Source organism: Nomascus leucogenys, chromosome 20 (assembly GCF_006542625.1).
Source record: "Nomascus leucogenys isolate Asia chromosome 20, Asia_NLE_v1, whole genome shotgun sequence".
Taxonomy (NCBI): Eukaryota; Metazoa; Chordata; class Mammalia; order Primates; family Hylobatidae; genus Nomascus; species Nomascus leucogenys.
The window spans coordinates 33988817-34010178 of NC_044400.1; the positions used below are offsets into that span (position 1 = coordinate 33988817).

Genomic DNA, 21362 nt, shown 5'->3' on the forward strand with positions numbered 1-21362 from the left:
ACAAATAGATAATAGAGCTAATGGCTAAAGGTAAGTTCCAGGTATTGCTGTTCATTTAAATATAATTTTCTTCAGAGTTCTGTTCTAGGTCGTCTTCTCCCTCTCTAGTACCCTTGGATAGACACCTGAAGGCTTTCACTGTGGCCCACGCATTGATCACTCCTAAACCCATTATCTCTAGCACAGACATCTCTTCAACCACATACTGACAACAGCCAGTTGGTTGTCACACAGATAAACTCAGTATCCCAAAGCTCAAGCTTTTCTAAAACCTGCTTTCCTTGCCTTGTTTTCCTTTTCATTTGCTAGGTCAAGTAAGGAGGAAATCAAAGAGGCATCTCTGATTCCTCTTTCTTCCTTGCCACTCTGCCCTGCTTCCAGCTGACAGGTCCTAGTGGTGCCCCGCTAGCTTCTAACAATTCCTCTCTCCACACCTACTATCCTTGCTTTGATTCAGTGAATCCCTTCTTGTCTGCACTATTGCCAAAGGCTCCCTTCCCTCAATATAACCAATGGCAAGAATCAACTGCCCTCCCCAACCTCCCTGTAATGTGACTTGGAGATCATGAGGAAAAACAGCATGATGTCATCCCTGATTGTGTCACTCACAAAAAGCCTTTAAGATCATCCCTCATCAACCAGACTTTATCCCTGTATGGCTCTACAAATCTTTCTTGCTTCTTTTTTTTTAGAGACAGGATCTCACTCTGTTGCCCAGGCTAGAGAGTAGTGGCACAATCATAGCTCAGTCATCTCAAACTCCTGTGGTCACATGATCCTCCCACCTCCGTCTCCAAGTACCTAGGGCTATAGGTACATGCCACCACGCTTATCTATTTTTTTTTTAAATTTGTTGAAATGGGATCTTGGTATGTTGCTGAGGCTGGTCTTGCATTCCTGGCCTCAAGTGATTCTCCCACCTTGGCCTCCAAAAGCACTGGGGTTACAGGCACGAGCCACTGCACCTAGCCTAAATTCTTTCCCTATTTTTTTTTTTTTTTGGTGGAGATGATGGGGTCTCGCTCTGTTGCCCCAGCTGGAATGCAGTGACACGATCACAGCTCACTATAGACTCAACCTCCAGGGCTCAAGTCATCCTCCCACCTCAGCTTCCCATGTAGCTGGGACCATAGGTACACACCACGCCTGGCTACTTTTTCATTTTTTAAAGAGATGGGATCTCCCTATGTTGCCCAGTCTGGTCTCAAACCTCTGGACTCCAGTGATCCTCCTGCTTCAGCCTCCCAAAGTGCTGAGATTACATGCACGAGCCATTATATCTTGCCATCACAACCTTAAAATGCCTAAAATCAAAGTATAAAACTCCTTTCCCAAACCTCCCACTCTCCTCCACCCTGTTAGGTGTACAGGTCAACTAGCACTGGCAAATAATCCTGACTCCTCTCCTTCTTTCACACTTCCACACCCCCACCCACTGCCCCAATGATTCCTCAGAAATCTTCTTGACTCTGTCCTTCAAAATCTACCCAGGGCCAGGTGTGGTGGCCCATGCCTGTAATCCCAGCACTTAGGGCGACAGGAGGATCACTTGAGCCCAGGAGTTCAAGACCAACCTGGGCAACAAAGTGAGAACCTGTCTCTACAAGAAAATAAAAAAAGTTAGCCATGGTGGTGCATATCTGGAGTTCCAGCTACTTGGGAGGCTGAGGCAAGAGAATCACTTGAGCCTGAGAGTTTGAGGCTGCAGTGAGCCATGATCGTGCCACTATACTCGAGCCTGGGCGACAGAGTGAGACCCTGTCTCCAAAAAATAATAATAATCTACCCAGAATCTAATCATGTCTTTCTACATCCATCTTCATCTCTCCTACATGCCGGCTATACCCTTCTACCCACCTCTGCTTCTAACTTGGCCTCTCCAGAGCCTATTCTATCCAGCAACCAGGCTGAACCAACTGAAACTTCAGATCATTGCATCGCTCTGCTTAAAAACTCCACTAAGGCTTTCCATCATGCCCCAGCCGAGTCCACATCCTTAGTGTGGCTCCTAAGGGCCTATGTGATCTGGAGACCCTGCTACCTCCCCAAAACTAACTCTTGCCACCTTGGCCTCATTGGTGGTCCTTATAAGTGGCAAACACAATCCTGTCTCACAGCCTTTGCACTTACTGTTCCCACTGCCTAGAATACTCTTCTCTCAGATAATCATATAGCTCACTCACTTCATTGTATCTTGTCATTTCCTACTGAAATGTATTCTTATCAACAAAGCCCTCTCCGACCACATTACATGAAACTGTAAGCCCCCTGCACCACCCACCCTGTCACTCCCAATCCCTTTTACCCTTATTTTTTTCCAAAGCACTTTTCACCATCTAAAAAGCTACATATTTATTGTGTCTCCAGCCCATAAAAACAGAAGCTCTTTGAGGGCAGGAATTTCTTTGTTCACAGCTTTAGCCCCAGGATTTAGAACACTACATAGCTCATGATAAAAAAAAAAAGCCACTCAATAAATATTTACTTAAATGAAGTAATGAAAGAAAAAAGAGTGAAGGAGGAGGATGGCAGGAAGGTTCAAACGTCATACTCCCCGTGTATACCTAAGTGCTGAATCAGTAGCATGTGCTGCTGTCGTAGTGATGACTGGAGACTGAGCTCTGGTGGCTGAGACAGTTGCTACCACAGCAGGAGGGATGGCATTGGAGGTGGTCACAGGTGGCCGAGACTACCAAAAGAGAAAAAACAGTTCATTTAAAAGAAAAATAAAATATAGGAAGCCAAATATTAAATGTGTAATTTGAAACTTGAGCCTACAGATAAGTATGTTTCTGCCCAAGTAAAAATAAATTCTCACCATTCCAATTAAGGAATTCTCTTTTCAGATAGGTTGTTATAAGACCAAGAGCCAGGCTGGGCGCAGTGGCTCACGCCTGTAATTCCCAGCACTTTGGGAGGCTGAGGTGGGCAGATCAACTGAGGTCAGGAGTTAAAGACCAGCCTGGCTAACACAGTAAAACCCTGTCTCGACTAAAAATACAAAAAAAATTAGCCAGGTGTGGTGGCACGTGCCTGTAATCCCAGTTACTCAGGAGGTTGAGGCAGGAGAATTGCTTGAACCTGGGAGGCAGAGGTTGCAGTGAGCCAAGACCGCACCACTGTACTCCAGCTTGAGCAACAAGAGCGAAGCTCCGTCTTGAAAAAATAGAAATTAAAAAAAAAAAAAAAGACTAAGTCAGAATTATAAAAAAAAAATCCCTTATTAAGATACCATTGACAAGTGTTTGAAAAAAAAAAAAAAATCCCATTTTGATTGAACAGTACATGAGTCCCTCCTGTGCAAATGTGATTGGAGTCAAAATTCTGCCCTACTATTGGTGCCACTGGGATCTCACCCTTCAATCTAGAGTTGCCACAGATCTGTTGTTGGTCCTGGTGTAGACATTTTATGCTGCCATCCAACCCAGCACCTCCACAGAGGGCCTACTCAGCTGCTGAATAGAGCTGTTGGCTCTCAGGCCATCTACGTTAGTGAGTACAAGGGCAACTCAAGGTAATAGTATTCTTTTCTAGGTAATTGTTCAGGGTGCCCACATGCGTTCTGGATGTTTTCACATGGACAGAGTGCCCTTATCACACTTATGTGTGAAATCTTCCTCTGAAAAATAAGTTCCACACTGGGCTTCATCCACGTATCCACCATTATTCTTCGAATCATCTGAGTTCTGATTCTTCCCTTGCTCTTAACTCTGAAACATGCATCTAAATGGCCGAACTCCGCCCATTCCTCATCCTTGCTTTTCATCTGCAGCCCTTTCACCTGCCGCTCCTACCATATGCAGGTGCGTGTCTCACACTAGGGCTACAGCACCAGCTTCCTCACTCGGGAGCTCCTTGTCTTGGTTCTCGTCTTCCTCTATCCCTTCAGATGTATCACATATATTACCAGAGGCCTAATATTCCTCCGACTCTGTTTTCTTGGCCAGAAAAGTATTTTATCTTGAAAGCTGTAGGCTAGACAGATACTACCCAGTATCATAATCAAGACTCTTCCTTATTATCTTAAACCCAGTTGTTTCATACATCTGTCTATCCCCTGAAAGTGCTTAAGGGGACAGACCTCCTGTATGTGATTTGGCTAGATTAATCTTCTCTTTCTTATTTTTTTGTGAGATGGAGTCTCACTGTCGCCCTAGCTAGAGTGCACTGGCACGATCTTGGCTCACTGCAACCTCTGCCTCTCGGACTCAAGTGATTCTCCCACCTCAGCCTCCCAGGTAGCTGGGATTACAGGCGCGCGCCACCATGCCCAGCTAATTTTTTGGCATTTTAGTAGAGGCAGGGTTTCACCATGTTGCCCAAGATGGTTTCAAACTCCTGATCTCAGACAATCCGCCCGCCTTGGCCTCCCAAAATGCTGGGAATTGCAGGTGTGAGCCACTGCGCCTGGCCTAATCTCATCTTTCAACAGTATTACTTCAATGATACACAGAGCCATTGTGTTAAAAAGACAAAAATGATTTTTGGCCGGGGACAGTGGCTCACGCCTGTAATCTTAGCACTTTAGGAGGCCGAGGCAGGCAGATCACTTGAGGTCAGGAGTTCGAGACCAGCCTGGCCAACAGGGTGAAACTCTGTCTCTACTAAAAGCATAAAAATTAGCCGGGCATGGTGGTGCACGCCTGTAGTCCCAAGTACTTGGGAGGCTGAGGCAGGAGAATCGCTTGAACCCAGGAAGAGGAGGTTGCAGTGAGCTGGGATCACACCACTGCACTTCAGCCTGGGCAACAGAGTGAGACTCTGTCTCGAAAAACAAAAACAAACAAAGAAAAAAACGCAGTGGCTCTCTACTGTATATAAAGTCTAGTTTATACTCCATATCCTAGAGAACCCAATTTATAGATACTATATTTCCTGTAAATATATTATACTTCAGTAGTAATGAGGTCATAGATTTCCTTAAAAAAAAAAAAAAAAGCTGAACGGCATGGACCATGTCCTTGGAACATACATAGATATATGCATAACTTTTAGGAGTCCACAGATCCCCCCAATCCAAATTAAAATCCCTCAATCCTAGCTAGCCTTTACTAACTGCTGTCTACAACCATCACTCCCTTCCTTGCCACTGTCCATTTCCCCCTTCACTTCTCTGATTCCTCATTAGCACAGCCTTTCCAACAGGAAGGCTTCCCACCATCTTTCCTCTGCATTCTTACAGCTTGCCACATGACACTGTGCATCTTTCAAACTTCCCTATGTCTTGGCAACTAGATGGAAAGTCCCTGGTGCCTGGCAGAGTGAGTAACTCCAATGAGGCCCTTAATGCACCCCAGGCTCCGACATGCCTGGATTGGTTGGTGAATGATGTGCTGTACTGCTGGCTGAGCAGTAGCAGCATTTGGCAGCTGTGAGGTCGGCCTCAGGACTGTGGTTACTTTAGAACTGGACATCACAGCAGCAGCAGCTGCACCTGAAAAAAAAAAAGTGTTTATTATATTTATTCTAGTTATATTCCCTAGGAAAATAATCAGTATGTTTCCTAAAACTCAGATAGCATGTCAGTATTGAGCTGAAGTATGGTATGTATACTTCCCATTTCATCACAGAGAAAACAAAGAAAATGTGTATTCAAGAGATTTAATAATAATTTATATTGCCTCTTCACAGACAACCTTAAGTGAAACTAGCTGCTGTTTTTTGTTTCTGTTAACTGCAAGTGTGCACAGTGGTAAAGCACACAGGGAACAGCAGTGTGATGCCACTGTCTCAGCTCTGACGAGGGCTCGGGCACTTTGCCTTCCAGTATTTGTTCCATTAGAGCAGATGTCAACATTGCGAAAGGGACACATTATGAACCCTAACCTTTACCCTAACCGTGCACTTTTCACCCTGCAGACCCCCATAAGGGCCTGTGAACCACATTGGGAGAACCGCTGAGTTATGCTATAACCAAGCAAACCTGGTCTTGCGTTTGCTAACTTGATTTTGCCAACAATCTCCAACTGTTGTACAGTCTCCAATAAAAGGTAAAAATTTCTAGTCAAAACTCATTTAATTTATTACCTCACAACCTATTAGAACTTAAAGTGTAAAAATAAATTAATCTTAGCCAGTGTGGTAGTCCCAGCCACTCAGGAGGCTAAAGTGGGAAGATCACTTGTGCCCAAGAAATCTGAGACCAGCCTGGGTAACACAGTGAGACCCCGTCTCAAAAAATAATTATCATCATCATCATTTTATTGTTACGTAAGTTAAAAAACTGAGTAAAGATCATCATTGAACTTTAAAAATATTCAGTATTAATATTTGTGACTTATGTATTAAAAATGAAGACCATGTTGCACATAAGCAGTCTAATAATAAAGACCATGTTGAGCTTATCAAAGCTTGGGCAGTTCCTCAATACAAAGGACAATTTTAGACCATATTAAACATTTTAATTGCATAAGTATACACACTTGTAATACAACTATAATAAGCACATATTAAGCCATGCTAAAAACATGGATTGCTCTAAGTTTATTTCTACTGTCTTGCCATTTTTTTTTTTCTTTTTCTTGAGACAGGTTCTCGCTCTGTTGCCCAGGCTGGAGTGCAGCAGCGCAATCTCAACTCATTTCAACCTCTGCCTCCCGGGCTCAAGCCATCCTCCCATCTCAGCCTCCTGAGTGCCATCCTCCCATCTCAGCCTCCTGAGTGCCATCCTCCCATCTCAGCCTCGAGTGCCATCCTCCCATCTCAGCCTCGAGTGCCAACCTCCCATCTCAGCCTCCTGAGTGCCATCCTCCCATCTCAGCCTCCTGAGTGCCAACCTCCCATCTCAGCCTCCTGAGTGCCAACCTCCCATCTCAGCCTCCTGAGTGCCATCCTCCCATCTCAGCCTCCTGAGTAGCTGGGACTACAGACGCATGCCACCACACCTGGCTAATTTTTTGTATTTTTGTAGAGACAGGGTTTCGCCATGTTGCCCAGGCTGGTCTCAAATTCCTGGACTCAAGTGAACCTACCACCTCAGCCTCCCAAAGTGTTGGGTTTATAGACATGAACCACAGCACCTGGCCTTTTTTTCTTTTGTTTATTTGGTTCACGGTTCTGCAGACTGTTGTCCTGCAACTTTAACAAGCTGATTCTAGATACATTCCATGTTATATATTTTACCAAACGTGTATCTACTACTGCATTTTGAGAGTTTGAACAAAACTTGCAAGTCGTTACCTCGAGGTAAATGAGAAGCTCCAATGTGAAGAGGGGGCCCAGGAGCATTGCTGCGGATGATAGACATTTGCACATTTGTAGTCATGATGTGATGCAGGTTACTGGGATGGCCCTGAAAGAAAGAGGATAGAACGTTATTTTTACATGTTTGGTCTTAGCCATTGCCTTTAGGAAGTCACCTGCCTCCAAATGTGGGTCAGGTTGTTTCTTTTAGATAGCGAGTATCCCAAGGGAAAGGGCTAAGGACATTCAGCTTGAGCTACTTTTAATGCCATACCATACTATGAATGGTGCTAACAGGCATGTGAGAAGTATGAGGACCCCACAACTGCTGCAGGCCCACATAATAACAGATAATATGCTTTGATATCTACGTTTAGAAACTCTCATCTGTAATATTACCTTTCACACTTGTTTTCTCTGTCCTGGCCAAATGCTTATTTTTTTTCCCATTCTCACTATTTCCTTTACATACCACTGCATCCATCCATTCTTTAAGCTTTGTCGTTTCTAAGTAAATGTCAGTTAGTATCCAACAGGTGCTCCCCTACCAGTTCTTCAGTTCAACCCTGAAATGTCCCTTACATTCTCCCAAACCACAGAGGTCAGGGCTTCTCAGCTAAGGGTTCTGGTACTTCTGAGAGTACTCAGCAGTATGACAAAAGGAAAAAACACAGTACACCTCTTTGGGATATAAATTTTTCTTGAAAATGTGAAGGGAAAGTTTTTAGATTTAGTTTTTTCCCCAGGTAAAAAATGTAAAATAATTAATCAAGTACACAGCAGAGTAGGATTGCAAAATTTCACAAAAAAACCTTAAAACAGAAGACTTCAAAATAAATGTTTGCAACTAAGGCTGGGTGCGGTGGCTCATGCCTGTAATCCCAGCACTTTGGGAGGCCGAGGCGGGTGGATCATTTGAGGTCAGGAGTTGGAGACCAGCCTGGCCAACATGGTGAAACCCCATCTCTATTAAAATAAAAAAATTAGCTGGGCGTGGTGGCGCACACTTGTAATCCCAGCTACTCAGGAGGCTGAGGCAAGAGAATCGCTTGAACACCGGAGGTGGAGGTTGCAGCGAGCCAAGATTGCACCACTGCACTCCAGCCTGGGTGACACCGTGAGATTCTGTCTCAAAAAAAAAGAAAAAAAAAAAGTTTGCAACTAGAGAGCTGCTTGAGGTAACCTATCCCAAGAGATGCACATGTGCTCTCCTCAGAGAAACCACAGAGCAGCACTGCCTACCCCCGGGAGGAGGTTCTTGACACTAAAACCAAACATGAACTGGACTCCAGACTCCTCAAGGACACAGACTGTTTTATCTAGATTTATATATCACACTGAGGGTCGAATCGAGCATCTAGTAGCTACTCAATAAATTCTGACTAAATAACCACTATGGATACTGGCTTCTACTCCCTTTACAGTTATCCTTCTCTCTCAAACCTACTATCTTCACTTGCAGGTATCAGTGACTGTTTAATCTTTTTTTATTACCGTGCCTAATGTACTGCTAGCATTCAATAAATCATGATCAACAGTTTGGCATTTCAGTTCGAAAATCAGCAAATTAAAAGGAAGGAAAAACCTGTTGTCCACTGATTGTTGCCACAGGAATGGCTGAAGCTTGAGGGATGCTACTCTCCATGGTAACGGTAACCTGCCCTGGAACCTTGGGGGGAAGTGACAGGGTAGAAGGTGGAGCAGGAGCAATGGGACGGCTAGGCATGGTGGGCTTCGGGGGCGGCTGCAAACAGAAAACCACACAAAACTTATCAATGGCCTCATACTGGTGATGCGTTTCAATCCACAATTAAAAGTACACAAATCGAACCTGGAAAGTGCCACGAAAGATGCCATAAGCTTTATACATTTTATCTATTAGCATCACAGTGTTTCCATTAAAGTACTAGCATTTCTATTTCACAGATAAAGAAACATACAAAGCAAGGCTAACTGACTTGCTCAAAGCCACACACACAGTAAGAAGTAGAACTGGGAATAAAGCCCAGAGCTGTATGGCTCACAGCCCACACCCTTTCTTCTACATGATGCTGCCTCCCAAGTTTGGGTGGATTGAACAAAACTCCCAGTAACTGAAACATAACCCCAGGGTAATACACAGGCAATATTCTCAGAAACCCCCAAATTAACCAGTTATTAAAACAAACCTTAAAGAAGAGTGCCACTCCACTTGGTCCCATGGTACTGGGTTATCTGAACTTATAACATTACTGTCAGCTGGGCACAGTGGCTCACGACTGTAATCCCAGCAATCTGGGAAGCTAAGGCGGGCAGATCACTTGAGGCCAGGAGTTTGAGACCAGCCTGGCCAACATGGTGAAACCCCATCTCTACTAAAAATACAAAAATTAGCCAGGCGTGGTGACGTGCGCCTGTAATCCCAGCTACTTGGGAGGCTGAGGCTGGAGAACTGCTTGAACCTTGGAGGTGGAAGTTGCAGTGAGCTGAGATCACACCACTGCACTCCAGCCTAGATGACAGAGAAAGACTCCGTCTCAAACAAAAACAAAAACAAAACATTAGTGTCATTAAGCCCCCACTGCTAAATCTGACTGGCTTAAAAAAAAAAAAGAGGGTCCCTTCAAGATTATATCTAACTTAACATGCCCATAAGTTGAATAATATCAATACCAAAATAGATAACAGCAAAGATCCTATGATGCCAACTGCCTAGCAGCACAAGACAAGGCACTGCAGAAAATCAGGGCTGAGTTACAGAAAGGAGCTGAACTCATAGGTCATAAAGAAAAAATGAAATATGATCCTAAGATACAGCTTAAGATTTCGTACAAATTGTTACAAACAGCCAGTCTTGAGCTCTGGTTCGGTGTGAAGTTTTAACCCTCTCCATTACCTTCATAAGTCCCTCCGAAAATGAAAGTGGCACTGCTGGCGTCAGGTGTGCTGGCGGGGCTGTCACTGCAACAGGTGTGGCTGATGCGACAGCATGGTGTGTCGACAACATCTGCACCTGTGGATAGGGCCTTACCACAACAGGCTCTTGCTTCTCCTCCCGGGACTGGAGGGAGCTGCTGGAACTCATGTGCTCCCTGGCACTGACTTCAGAATCTCGACCAGATTCATCATTGACTAGTAAAGACATTAAGAGTGAGACAGTATGTCACAGTCTCCCAGTGTAAGATAGCAGCACAGACAAGAGTGGCACCTGAAGTTAAATCTCAGGATTGACAAAGTGGCCATTTCCTTGTGTTTTCTTAACAAGGTCAATGTGGGCACTGGATTCTCCTGATGGACATCAGACAAAAGAGCTACAACTGTGAAATATAGAATTTATTCTGGATATTGTAGCCTTATGAATAAACTATCTGAAAACCATCTAAAATGAGCCGAAATAGTTAAAAGTACAATACAGGATGTAAGACAATTTCATTTCAAACATCCTCTGAAAAAGTTATAAAAGCCTGACATTAAAAAGATATTTTATGCTGGCCAACATGGCAAAACCCTATCTCTACTAAAAATACAAAACAAAAACCACTTTTTGTAATCCCAGCTACTTGGGAGGCTAAGGTGGGAGGATTGCCTGAGCCCAAAAGGCGGAGGTTGCAGTGAGCCAAGATTGCATCACTGCACTCTAGCCTGGGCGAGAGAGAAGACTGTCTCCAAAAAAAAAAAAAAAACAAAAAAAAACAAAAAAAACCCCAGTATGGCTGGTGTAGTGGCTTGCACCTGCAATCCTAGCATTTTGAGAGGCCAAGCAGATCCCTTGAACCCAGGAGTTCAAGACCAGCCTTGGCAACACAGTAAGACTCCATCTCTGTAAAAAATTTAAAAATTAAATGGGAATGGTGGCATGCACCCGTAATCCCAGCTATACTGGAGGCAGAGGGAGGAGGCTCACTTAACCCTGGGAGGTCAAGGCTGCAGTGAGCCTAGCCAAGATTGTGCCACTGCACTCCAGCTTGGATGACACAGTGAGACTCTGTCTCAAAAAAAAAAAAAAAAAAAAAAAAAAACAAGGTGGTGGGGGATTGAGCACAGCAGCTCACGCCTGTAATCCTGGCACTTTGGGAAGCCAAGGCAGGCGGATCATTTGAGGTCAGGAGTTCCAGACCAGCCTGACCAACATGGTGAAACCCTGTCTCTACTAAAAATACAAAAAAATTAGCCGGGCATGGTGGTACACGCCTATAATCTCAGCTACTAGGGAAGATGAGGCAGGAGAATCACTTAAACCCGGGAGATGGGAGGTTGCAGTGAGCTGAGATTGCGCCACTGCACTCCTGCCTGGGTAACAGAGTGAGGCTCCGTCTCAAAAAAAAGAAAAAAAAAAAGATATTTTAAGTACAGTTCCTAACTTTAAGAACATACAATTTTTCAAAACTGAGGGACAGAGATAGGAGAGATATTTTCCACTGTACACTCTTTTTCTTTTGGTGTTTTGGACTACCAGAATTTTTAAAAAAAAATTTTTTTTGAGACAAAGTCTTGCTCTGTCTCCCAGGCTGTAATGCAGTGGCAGGATATCAGCTCACTGCAGCTTCGAACTCCTGGACTCAAGTGATCCTCTGCTTCAGCTGCCCAAGCAGCTAAGACTACAGGTGCACGCCACCACGCCTGGCTATTTTTTTATGAAGACAGAGTTCCACTATGTTGCCTGGTCTGGTCTTGAATACCTGGGATCAAGTGTTCCTCCCACCTCTGGCCTCCCAAAGTGCTGAGATTACAGGTGTGAGCCACTGCACCTGGCCTATTTAAAAATTAAGTATTTAAAAATTCAGTGGAGGCTGGGCGTGGTGGCTCATGTCTGTAAACCCAGCACTTTGGGAGGCCAAGGCGGGGAGATCACTTGAGGTCAGGAGTTTGAGATCAGCCTGGCCAACATGGTGAAACCCTGTGTCTACTAAAAATACAAAAAATAGCCAGGTGTGATGGTGCACACCTGTAATCCCAGATACTCAGGAGGCTGAGGCCAGAGAATTGCTTGAGCCCAGGAGGCAGAGGTTGGGAGATCCTGCCGCTGCACTCCAGCCTGGGGGACAAGAGCAAGACTCTGTGTCAAAAAAAAAAAAAAAAAAATTAAGTGGAAAAAAATCAAGAGAACAATACTAATGTAATAAAGGAAGAGCTTGTGAAACTACTAACTCATATTTGTCTATAACTTTTCCAAAATAATAATATTTTCTCTGAGCATAAAGATAATATTTACTTACGTAGAGAATTTAAATTATTTGGAGTACCATAAACAAAGTAATGTTGCCCCCAAACTTACCCCACAAATGCACCAACACTTAAAGTTTTGGTGACAGTTCTCGCCTCTTAAATTTTGGGTTTTTATTCATTTGACTTTTTTTCCTTGAAGTATGATTTTCATAAAGATAAGTGCACAAATGTTAGCTGTGCAGCTCAATGGACTTTCATAAACTGAATAAACCTGAGTAAATAGCACCCAGCTCAAGACAGAAAACATTATTCGTCCCCCAGAGACCCAAATTAGTTTGGCCCTATTCTAGCCACTATCCTCCCAAGGAAATCAATCTTCTACCTTGTAACACTATAGATTAGTACTGTCTGCTTTTGAACTTTACATAAACAGACTCATAACAAATACACCCTTATTGTGCTTTGCCTCTTTCACTTACAGGTATGAGATTCATCCACATTAGCGTACACAGCTGTAGATCTTTCATTCTCAATGCTGTATATAGTACGACACATGAGTAACGTACAAATTATCCATCTGACTCTTCAGAGGCACTTTAGTTTTCAGTTTTTTCCTATTTTGAATAGTGCTAGTAATGTTCTTGTACATGTCTTTTGGTGAACATATGTATCACTTCTACTCAATATATACCTAGGAGTGGAACTACTGAGTAGAGAATACTGCATGATTTTTTAAAGGTGAAATGGAGCCGGGCACAGTGGCTCACGCCTATAATCCCAGCACTTTGGGAGGCTGAGGCAGGTAGATCACCTGAGGTCAGGAGTTCAAGACCATCATCCAACATGGTGAAACCCCGTCTCCACAAAAATACAAAAATTAGTCGGGCATGATGGCGGTTGCCTGTAATCCCACCTACTCGGGAGGCTGAGGCGGAAGAATCGCTTGAACCCAGGAGGCAGAGGTTGCGGCGAGCCAAGACTGTGCACTCCAGCCTGGGCAACGAAGCAAGACTCTGTCTCAAAAAAAAAAAAAAAAAAAAAAGTGAAATGGGATTCTATTGTATAGATGTACTATAGCTTTTAAAATCACTGTATCATTGATGGGCTTTTAGGTTATTTCCAAATTTTTGCTTTTATCAACAATCTTGTCCAGTGATCTCTTCAGGAAAAAATTTCTAAAAGTACAAGTGCTGGATGAAAAGACTGATGTGGCTGGGCACGGTGGCTCAAGCCTGTAATCCCAGCACTTTGGGAGGCCAAGGTGGGCGGATCACAAGGTCAGGAGTTTGAGACCAGCCTGGCCAATATGGTGAAACTCTGTCTCTACTAAAAATACAAAAATTAGCCGGGCATGGTGGTGGGCGCCTATAGTCCCAGCTACTGGGGAGGCTGAGGCAGCAGAATTGCTGGAACCTGGAAGGTGGAGGTTGCAGTGAGCCGACATCGCGCCACTGCACTCCAGCGTGGGCAAAACAGCGAGACTCCATCTCAAAAAAAAAAAAAAACACAAAACAAAAAACAAAAAAACAGAGAGGAAAGAAAAGACTGATATACATTTTCTTTTTCACTATATATTGACTTTTCTCCCAGGTCATTCAGAATTTTAAAAATTTTGATCTATAAAACCTCTTTATTGGGGAATAAATTACATAGAATAACACCACTGGTTTACAAGAAAAGTTCAATAATTTTTTTACAAATATCCTCAGTAACACCAAGGAGCAGAATGGTTGGGTCAAATGGTAAGCATATGTTTAACTTTGCCGAAGTCATTTCCAAAGTGGTTGTAGCATTGTCTGTTCCCATTAGAGTATACAAGAGTTCCAGCTGCTTCTCTTCCTTACTCATGCTTCATATACAGCCATTCTAGTGGGTTGTAGTCTGTGTCTCACTGTAGTTTTAATTAGCATTTCCATGATGACTAGTAATATTGAACATCTTTTTATGTGATCCCAGCCCATTCATATATATCTTCTTTAGTGACGTGCTTGTTTTTGTCCATTTTAATCAATTAGCTTTACTGAGGTACAATTTACATATAAAATTCACTAATTCTTTGTGTAATATTAGATAAATGTTCGCAAAAGTATACAGCGGTATAACACAATCATGATACAGATCATTTCCTGTTACTCCAATAAGTTCATTTATACCCCTTTGTAGTCAATTCCCTCCCCCCAACCTCTATTCTCCAGAAACCACTGATCTGCTTTCTGTCACTATGGCATAGTCTTTTCTGGAATTTCATATAACACAATCATACCATCTGTAGTCCTATGTATCTGGATTCTCTCCTTAGTGTAATGTTACTGAGGGTTATCTATAATGTTATGTGTATTGGTAGTCTGGTCCTTTTTATTGCCAAATAGTATTCCACTGCACGGATGGACACACAACAATTTGCTTATCCAGTCACCATCTGATACACATTTGGTGAGAACCCTGTTTTGGCTATTATGAATACAGTTTCTATGAACATGTGAATATAAGTCCTTGTATAAACATACATTTTCATTTACCTTTGATAAATACCTATGGAATGAGATTGCTCAGTGGTGTGGTAAGTGTACATTTAATTTTATAAGATGTTGCCAAATTGTTTCTTGAAGTGGCTAGCCATTTTGCATTCCCAACAATAAAGTATGAGTTCTATTTGTGCCACAACCATACCAACACTTGGTATTGTCAGTCTTTGTAATTTCAGTCTTTCTACTGGATGTGCAGTAGTTTCTCACAGTGGTTTTAATTTGCACTGCCCTGAGGATTAATAATGGTGAGCATCTTCTCATGTGCTTCTTTGGGATTTATCTAGCTCTTCTGTATCTACTCAAATATTTTCCCGTTTTAAAAAAAAATCAGGTTGTTTGTCTTTTTACTACTGCGTTATAAGTTCTTTTTTTTTTCCCCTGGAGACAGGATCTCACTCCGTCACCCAGGCTAGGGTGCAGTGGTAACATCTCAGGTCACTGCAACCTCCGCTTCCCAGGCTCAAGTGATCCTCCCACCTTAGTCTCTCAAGTAGCTGGGACTATAGGCATGAGCCATCACACCCGGCTAATTTTTTTTTTTTTTTTTTTTTGAGACGGAATCTTGCTCTGTTGCCCAGGCTGAAGTGCAGTGGCACGATCTTGGCTCACTGCAAGCTCTGCCTCCCAAGTTCAAGTGATTGTCCTGCCTCAGCCTCCCGATTAGCCGGGATTACCGGCACCCACCACCACGCCCAGCTAATTTTTGTATTTTTAGTAGAGACAGGTTTCACCACGTTGGCCAAGCTGGTCTCAAACTCCCGCCCTCAGGTGATCTGCCCACCTCAGCCTCCCAAAGTGCTAGGATTACAGGCATGAGCCACTGTAAAATTAGCCTGGCCTCGGCTAATTTTTGTATTTGTTTTAGAAATGGGGATTTGCCAGGTTGCCCAGGCTTATCTCAAACTCCTGAGCTCAAAGCGATACACCTGCCTTGGCCTCCCATGGTGCTGGGGTAACAGGCATGAGCCTACCACACCCAGCCTTTCTTCCCCCATAAAGATGTTATGATCTTCCAGCACCATTTTACTGAAAAGACTATCAGGGGCGGTGGCTCATGCCTGTAATCTCAGCACTTTGGGAGGCCGAGATGGGCAGATTAAGAGGTCAGATTGAGACCATCCTGGCTAACACAGTGAAACGCCGTCTCTACTAAAAAATACAAAAAATTAGCCAGGCACGGTGGCGGGTGCCTGTAGTCCCAGTTACTCAGGAGGCTGAGGGAGGAGAATGGCGTGAACCTGGGAGGCGGAGCTTGCAGTGAGCCGAGATCACGCTACTGCACTCCAGCCTGGGAGACAGAGCGAGACTCCGTTTCAAAAAAAAAAAAGAAGACTATCATTTCCCTATTGAATTACTTAGGAACTTTTATCAAAAATCAATTGGCTATATATATCTGGTTCTATTTCTAGATCCTCTACCTGAGTTTTTGTGGAAGACAGTCTTCTGTTATTCTAGAGAATAATAATAATAATTTTCTTCTAGAGAAAATAACATCAAAGTTGAAACTTGAAAAAAGAAGGAATTAGCCAAATAAGTAAGTATATGGAAAGGAAGAAGGAGGACTATGGCAAAAGGAAAAGAATGTGCAAAGTCCCAAAGTCATGAAATTGGGAACTTTTAAATCATTTATTTAGAAATACGAGTAGATACCATCGAGCAGGAGTCATAAAGTAGCTTAAAGTCACTTCAAGTCTAAAGAGAACTAAAATAAATTTATATCAAAAACTAAGTTGGCGGCCACGCAAGCGGCTCACACCGGTAATCCCAGAATTTTGGGAGGCCTAGGCGGGGGGATACCCCGAGGCCGGGAGTTTGAAACAAGCCTGGTCAACATAGCAAGACTCCATCTCCATTGGAAAAAAAAAAATTAAGTTGGCAGGAGGAAGGCTAAATAGTGAGAAATGAGGCTGGAACATTAGACAAGGGCCACAGCTCATAAGAAAACGCGGAGCAATTAAAGATGCCTCCAGCCCAGCACAGTGACTCATACCTGTGATCCTAACACTTTGGGAGGCTGAGAACGGAGGATTACTTGAGTCCAGGAGTTTGAGACCAGTTTGGGCAACATTGTGAGATCCCCTCTTTACAAAAAAATTTAAAATTAGCTGAACATGTGGCTGGGTGTGGTGGCTCATGCCTGTAATCCCAGCACTTTGGGAGGCCAAGGAGGGTGGATCACTTGAGGTCTGGAGTCCGAGATTAGCCTGGCCAACATGGTGAAACCCTGTCTCTACTAAAAATACAAAAAAAAAAAAAAAAAAAAATTACCCAGGCATGGTAGCGCATGCCTGTAATCCCAGCTACTCAGAGGCTGAAGCATGAGAATCACTTAAACCCAGGAGGCACAGACTGCAGTGAGCTGAGATCGCGCCACTGCACTCCAGCCTGGGCCACAGAGTGACACTCTGTCTCAAAAAATTTAAAAAAAATAAAATTAGCTGGGCAGCCCAAAAGATCAAGGCTGCAGTGAGCTGTGATTATCCCACTGTACTCCCGCTTGAGTGACAGAGTGAGACCCTGTTGCACAAAAAAAAAAAAAAAAGGCCTCAGCTACTGGTTTGAGAAATGAGTAGACAGTGGTATCATTTACCATAAGGAACACCAGAATCGAGTGGTGAAGAAAAAGGAATAGAAAAGCATTTATTTCACTTTGCAATGTCATATATTTACTTAATACATAGAGAAAAAGAGTATTTGAAGGAATTCCTCAACTTCAGCACTGCTGACTGGACTGGATACTTCTCTGTTGTGGGGGGCTTCCCATTACCGTGTAGGATGTTAAGCAGTATCCCTGGCCTCCACCTATCAGATGCCAATAGTACTCTTTAGTTGTGACAACCAAACCGTCTTTAGATATTGCCAAGTATTCCCCTGGAGGAAAAATCACCTCCCCAAACACCCGTCACTGAGAACCACTAATTTCTACCACTCAAAGGGTGTTAAGACTAAAAACCAAGTTTTATCTATGTGTATACAATCAGCCCTCTGTATCCATGGATTCCCTGATGTGAATTCAACCAACTTTGGATGTTAAATATTCAGGGGGGAAAAAAAAACCTGGTTGCATCTGTACTAAGCACACACAGACTTTTTTCTCTTGTCATTATTCCCTTAGCAATACAGTATAACAACTATTTATATACCATTTATGTTGTAGTAGGTATTACAAGTAATCTAGAGATGATTTAAAATATACTGGAGGATAGGTATAGGTAATATGCAAACACTATACCATTTTACATCAGAAAGTGGAGCATCATGGATTTTGGTATCTGAGGTGGGTCCTGGAAACAATCCCCCACAGACACCACAGGGAAACCGCATATCCTTTGTTTTCCACTTCTTTTCCTAGATAATAAACTCCTAAAAGGCCAGATCTGTTCCTTAAACACCTCTGGGTTCCCTCACAGCACTAATGCTATACTCCTGGACATTAATTAAACAAGAATATATTAATGCATTTCAAAAATAGTTCTTATAGGCACGCTTTGCTGTAAGTTGCATGTGTACTCTATGTGAATGAAGTGACTAAAACAGGAAGGAAAAAAAGCCTTGTTTAAATTAGAATAGTAATATACCCTTTCTTCAAACTCAAGAAACAAGAATTTACTAAAATCCTAGAAGGAATCTGCTAATTTTTAAGTTAGAAAACTGGTAATATTCTTAAAGTAGGAAGAAATATATTAGAATATTACATATCTCACCTGTAGCAGCTGGGTTTATCAATCCAGCAGAACCACTGTTTGCAATCTGAGAAGGGGCCTGGCTCAGCCCAGTAGAAGGGGCTCCTAACCGAGGAAACTGTTGAGAACTCATTTCCACCTGTAGTACATACAGTTATATGGTTATTACTAGATTCTGAGATCTGAATCAATACTGAGAAATTAAAGCATCTTTAGTACCTATGAGATAGTCCCTTGGAAAAGCAAACGCTGCATCATTTATTTAAAAACAATAACTTCGGATCAATATAAATGCAGACATTATCTAAACTACCTAAGTTTTCTACCAATACTGTTTATACGGAGCTGGCGGGTACTATGACCCTCCATAAATACTTGTGGATTGCTATGCTAAAAAAATCACCATTGAATCCTGTACAAGAGTCACATGACAGGTATTACCACAATGCATGTGTATTTCTCTGTGTAAAGTTTTATGGAAAATGGCATGTCTCTTTGAAACACTCAAATCTCACAACAAGGTGAACAGAACTGTGATTAGTATGTCATAGGAACATTCGGAGGAAGATATCCAGCCCTAAGAAAGGATCGGATATCTTACATCCAGACCTGATGCAAAAGGAATTCTCCAGTGCTTTTCGGCAAAGGCCTCCATTTACGGATTTCCTTTTCTTTCCCTTTCACAGACCCCCTCACAGAGCCAGAGGACCCTACACCTTCTCCATCTTCCCTAAAATCGCCCCCCGCTTTTCTCTCAGGAGCCAAGCGATCTCTCCTGATTCGCCCGCAACCCCACCCCACCGCGAAGCCCCCGCTGAGACCGGAGGACGCCGGTTTCCAGACACCTCGGAGTGTGAGACCCCCCGTCTCCGGGGTGGGGGTGCGGACGGGCGATCTGGGGACCCGACCACAAGACGAGCACTGTGCCTCTTTACCTGTAGCCGCCGCCCGCCGCCCGCACCGCCCGCTTCTATCTCGCCGGCCTGGGGGTGCCGCGGAGGGCCCATCTCGGCGGCGGCGATGTGCTCGGCGGGCGCGGGGAGGGATGGCGGCGGCGGCGCCCGGGACCCGCCGCTGTCCAGCCCCGCTGGCCCCACTCACCCCCGCCACCCGGCCGCCGCTGTGCTCGCAGTCCTCTTCCCCCGAAAACCTGCCCCTGCCTCCCCCGCCCGCCCATTGGCCCCACGCCCGGCGCGTCAGTGGAGGCCCAGGACCAATCCACAGCGACCTGCACGCTCAGAGCCCGCCCCACCCTCCCGCCGACCGCCAGCCAATCAGGCGCGAGCCTGGCCGGGGCGGCCCAAACCCCTCGAGGCTGAGCCAATGGCAGAGAAAGACAGCCGCCCCCGGCGAGGGGGGCGGGGAGCGGGGAGGCCCCGCCTCGGCCAGGGTCTGAAAGCGGCGGGCGCAGGGCCCGGATGTGGAGAGTCACTTTAAACTGCTCTAGGAGCCAAACTCCCTGGGCCGCCCGCCCGCCCGCGCTACCCCGGCCGCTCTGCTTCCCCGCCAAGGCCCACGCCCGCCACGCCCCCACGCCCGGGTCAGCCCACCCCTCCCGGTGCCTCTCCCTTCCTAGCCACAGGACACCCAGCCCCTGTCGCCGGCCCAACCGCTGTGCCCAGCTCGCGAAAGAGCCGCGGTCCGAGCCACAGGAGACGAGGATCCTCTGCCCTTCCCCGGGGACGCGCAACGGGACGGACGCTGCAGCCCGGCTCGGCCGCCCCGCCCCCTCGTCTCCTCCCCTTCCCTCCCGGGCGCCCGTCCCGCCATTACCTGAATGCTGCGCCCAGTGGCCGTCGCGCCGCCTTGAGCTCGCTCCCGCGCGCTCTCCGTCTGAGGGGCCGACGTCCCCAGGCTCCGGACTCGCAGCCACCGCCGGGGAGCTAGCACTCTGCCCCCCACCCCTCACTCCAGCGCCGCTGCTTCCGCCGCCGTAACGAGCCTCCCGTCTATTGGCTGGCGCAGGCCCCGTCCCCTGCCGAGTCAGCCAGTCGCCGGTGGTCATGAGCGGGAGAGCGGACGGGCCCGCCCCTCTGAGCCGCGGCGTCCTCTGGGAAATGTAGTCGCGGGAGCCAGGAGGGCGGGCCGCGAAGGAGGTGGAGAGCGCCGGGGCGGGGCCGCAGGCGACCCGGCCAGGGCAACACACCCCTTTGCTGTCTGAAGTCGGTTCTGCGTTTTCTCTTGGCTAAGTGAGAAGACAGTGGATCCCACCCTGTGCCTTAACCTGAGGGCACTGGGTTTCATTTTCCCCGGGGGGAGGCGCGGCTCGGGAAAGGGTAATGGAGGCCAACTGCGGCGGCCAAGGGATCCGCGGGCCGGGCCAGTGTCGTGACGGTGCCCGCCTCCCTATGCCGCGAGTGGGACTCGGTGTCCCCACCGGGGACCGCGGTCGGCACAGCCTACGCGCGGCGGGAGCCGCCAGGCGCAGCGCGGGTGCGGCTCTGTGAAAGCAGGCCGGCAGGGCGCAGGGCTCTAGGCGGCCGGGGCGCACCTGCGCGCGCTTTCCAGATTATAAAGGAGCTGAAGGGGGCAGTTTTGTCATTTTGTTTGGGGTTCAGGGTTGGAGTTTATGCACCTGTAGAAGACTTAGCCATATCTTTTGAGGCCATATTTGCGTCTGATAAGAGATTAAGTCTCCCTCTTCCCTTACCAGATGGTAATTTAGGCCTGGAGTTTTGTGGTTAGTTAGGAAATAAATGGGGCTCAGACCCCCCTCTTCCTATCATGCACAGCTGTGTAAGACAACTGCTTGGTTAGAAGAGAGTAGCTCCTAGCTATAGCCCAGGGATGAGTCTCAGATACTCCTCCTCTTCAAGCCACTTTC

General features: G+C 45.5%; 1 protein-coding gene across 11 annotated transcripts in view; it reads right to left on the reverse strand.

Annotated features, from left to right (window-relative positions):
* Positions 1–20492, reverse strand: part of SAP130 (Sin3A associated protein 130) — a 90939-nt gene extending 70447 nt beyond the window's left edge. For 5 of the 11 annotated variants that reach the window (XM_030801086.1, XM_030801090.1, XM_030801085.1 and 2 more), the window contains exons 1-7: positions 20312–20492; positions 18560–18677; positions 10058–10293; positions 8768–8926; positions 7180–7291; positions 5310–5434; positions 2565–2689 (exon numbers count right to left, since the gene is read on the reverse strand). In XM_030801086.1, the coding sequence (XP_030656946.1) occupies positions 2565–2689; positions 5310–5434; positions 7180–7291; positions 8768–8926; positions 10058–10293; positions 18560–18671 (869 nt within the window). In that variant the 5' untranslated portion in view covers positions 18672–18677; positions 20312–20492. Of the gene's footprint in view, positions 1–2564; positions 2690–5309; positions 5435–7179; positions 7292–8767; positions 8927–10057; positions 10294–18559; positions 18678–19473; positions 19711–20311 lie in introns of those variants that run through there. The other 6 variants (XM_030801082.1, XM_030801088.1, XM_030801081.1 and 3 more) reach the window with 4 other exon arrangements.
* Between the last annotated feature and the right edge of the window lie 870 nt (positions 20493–21362).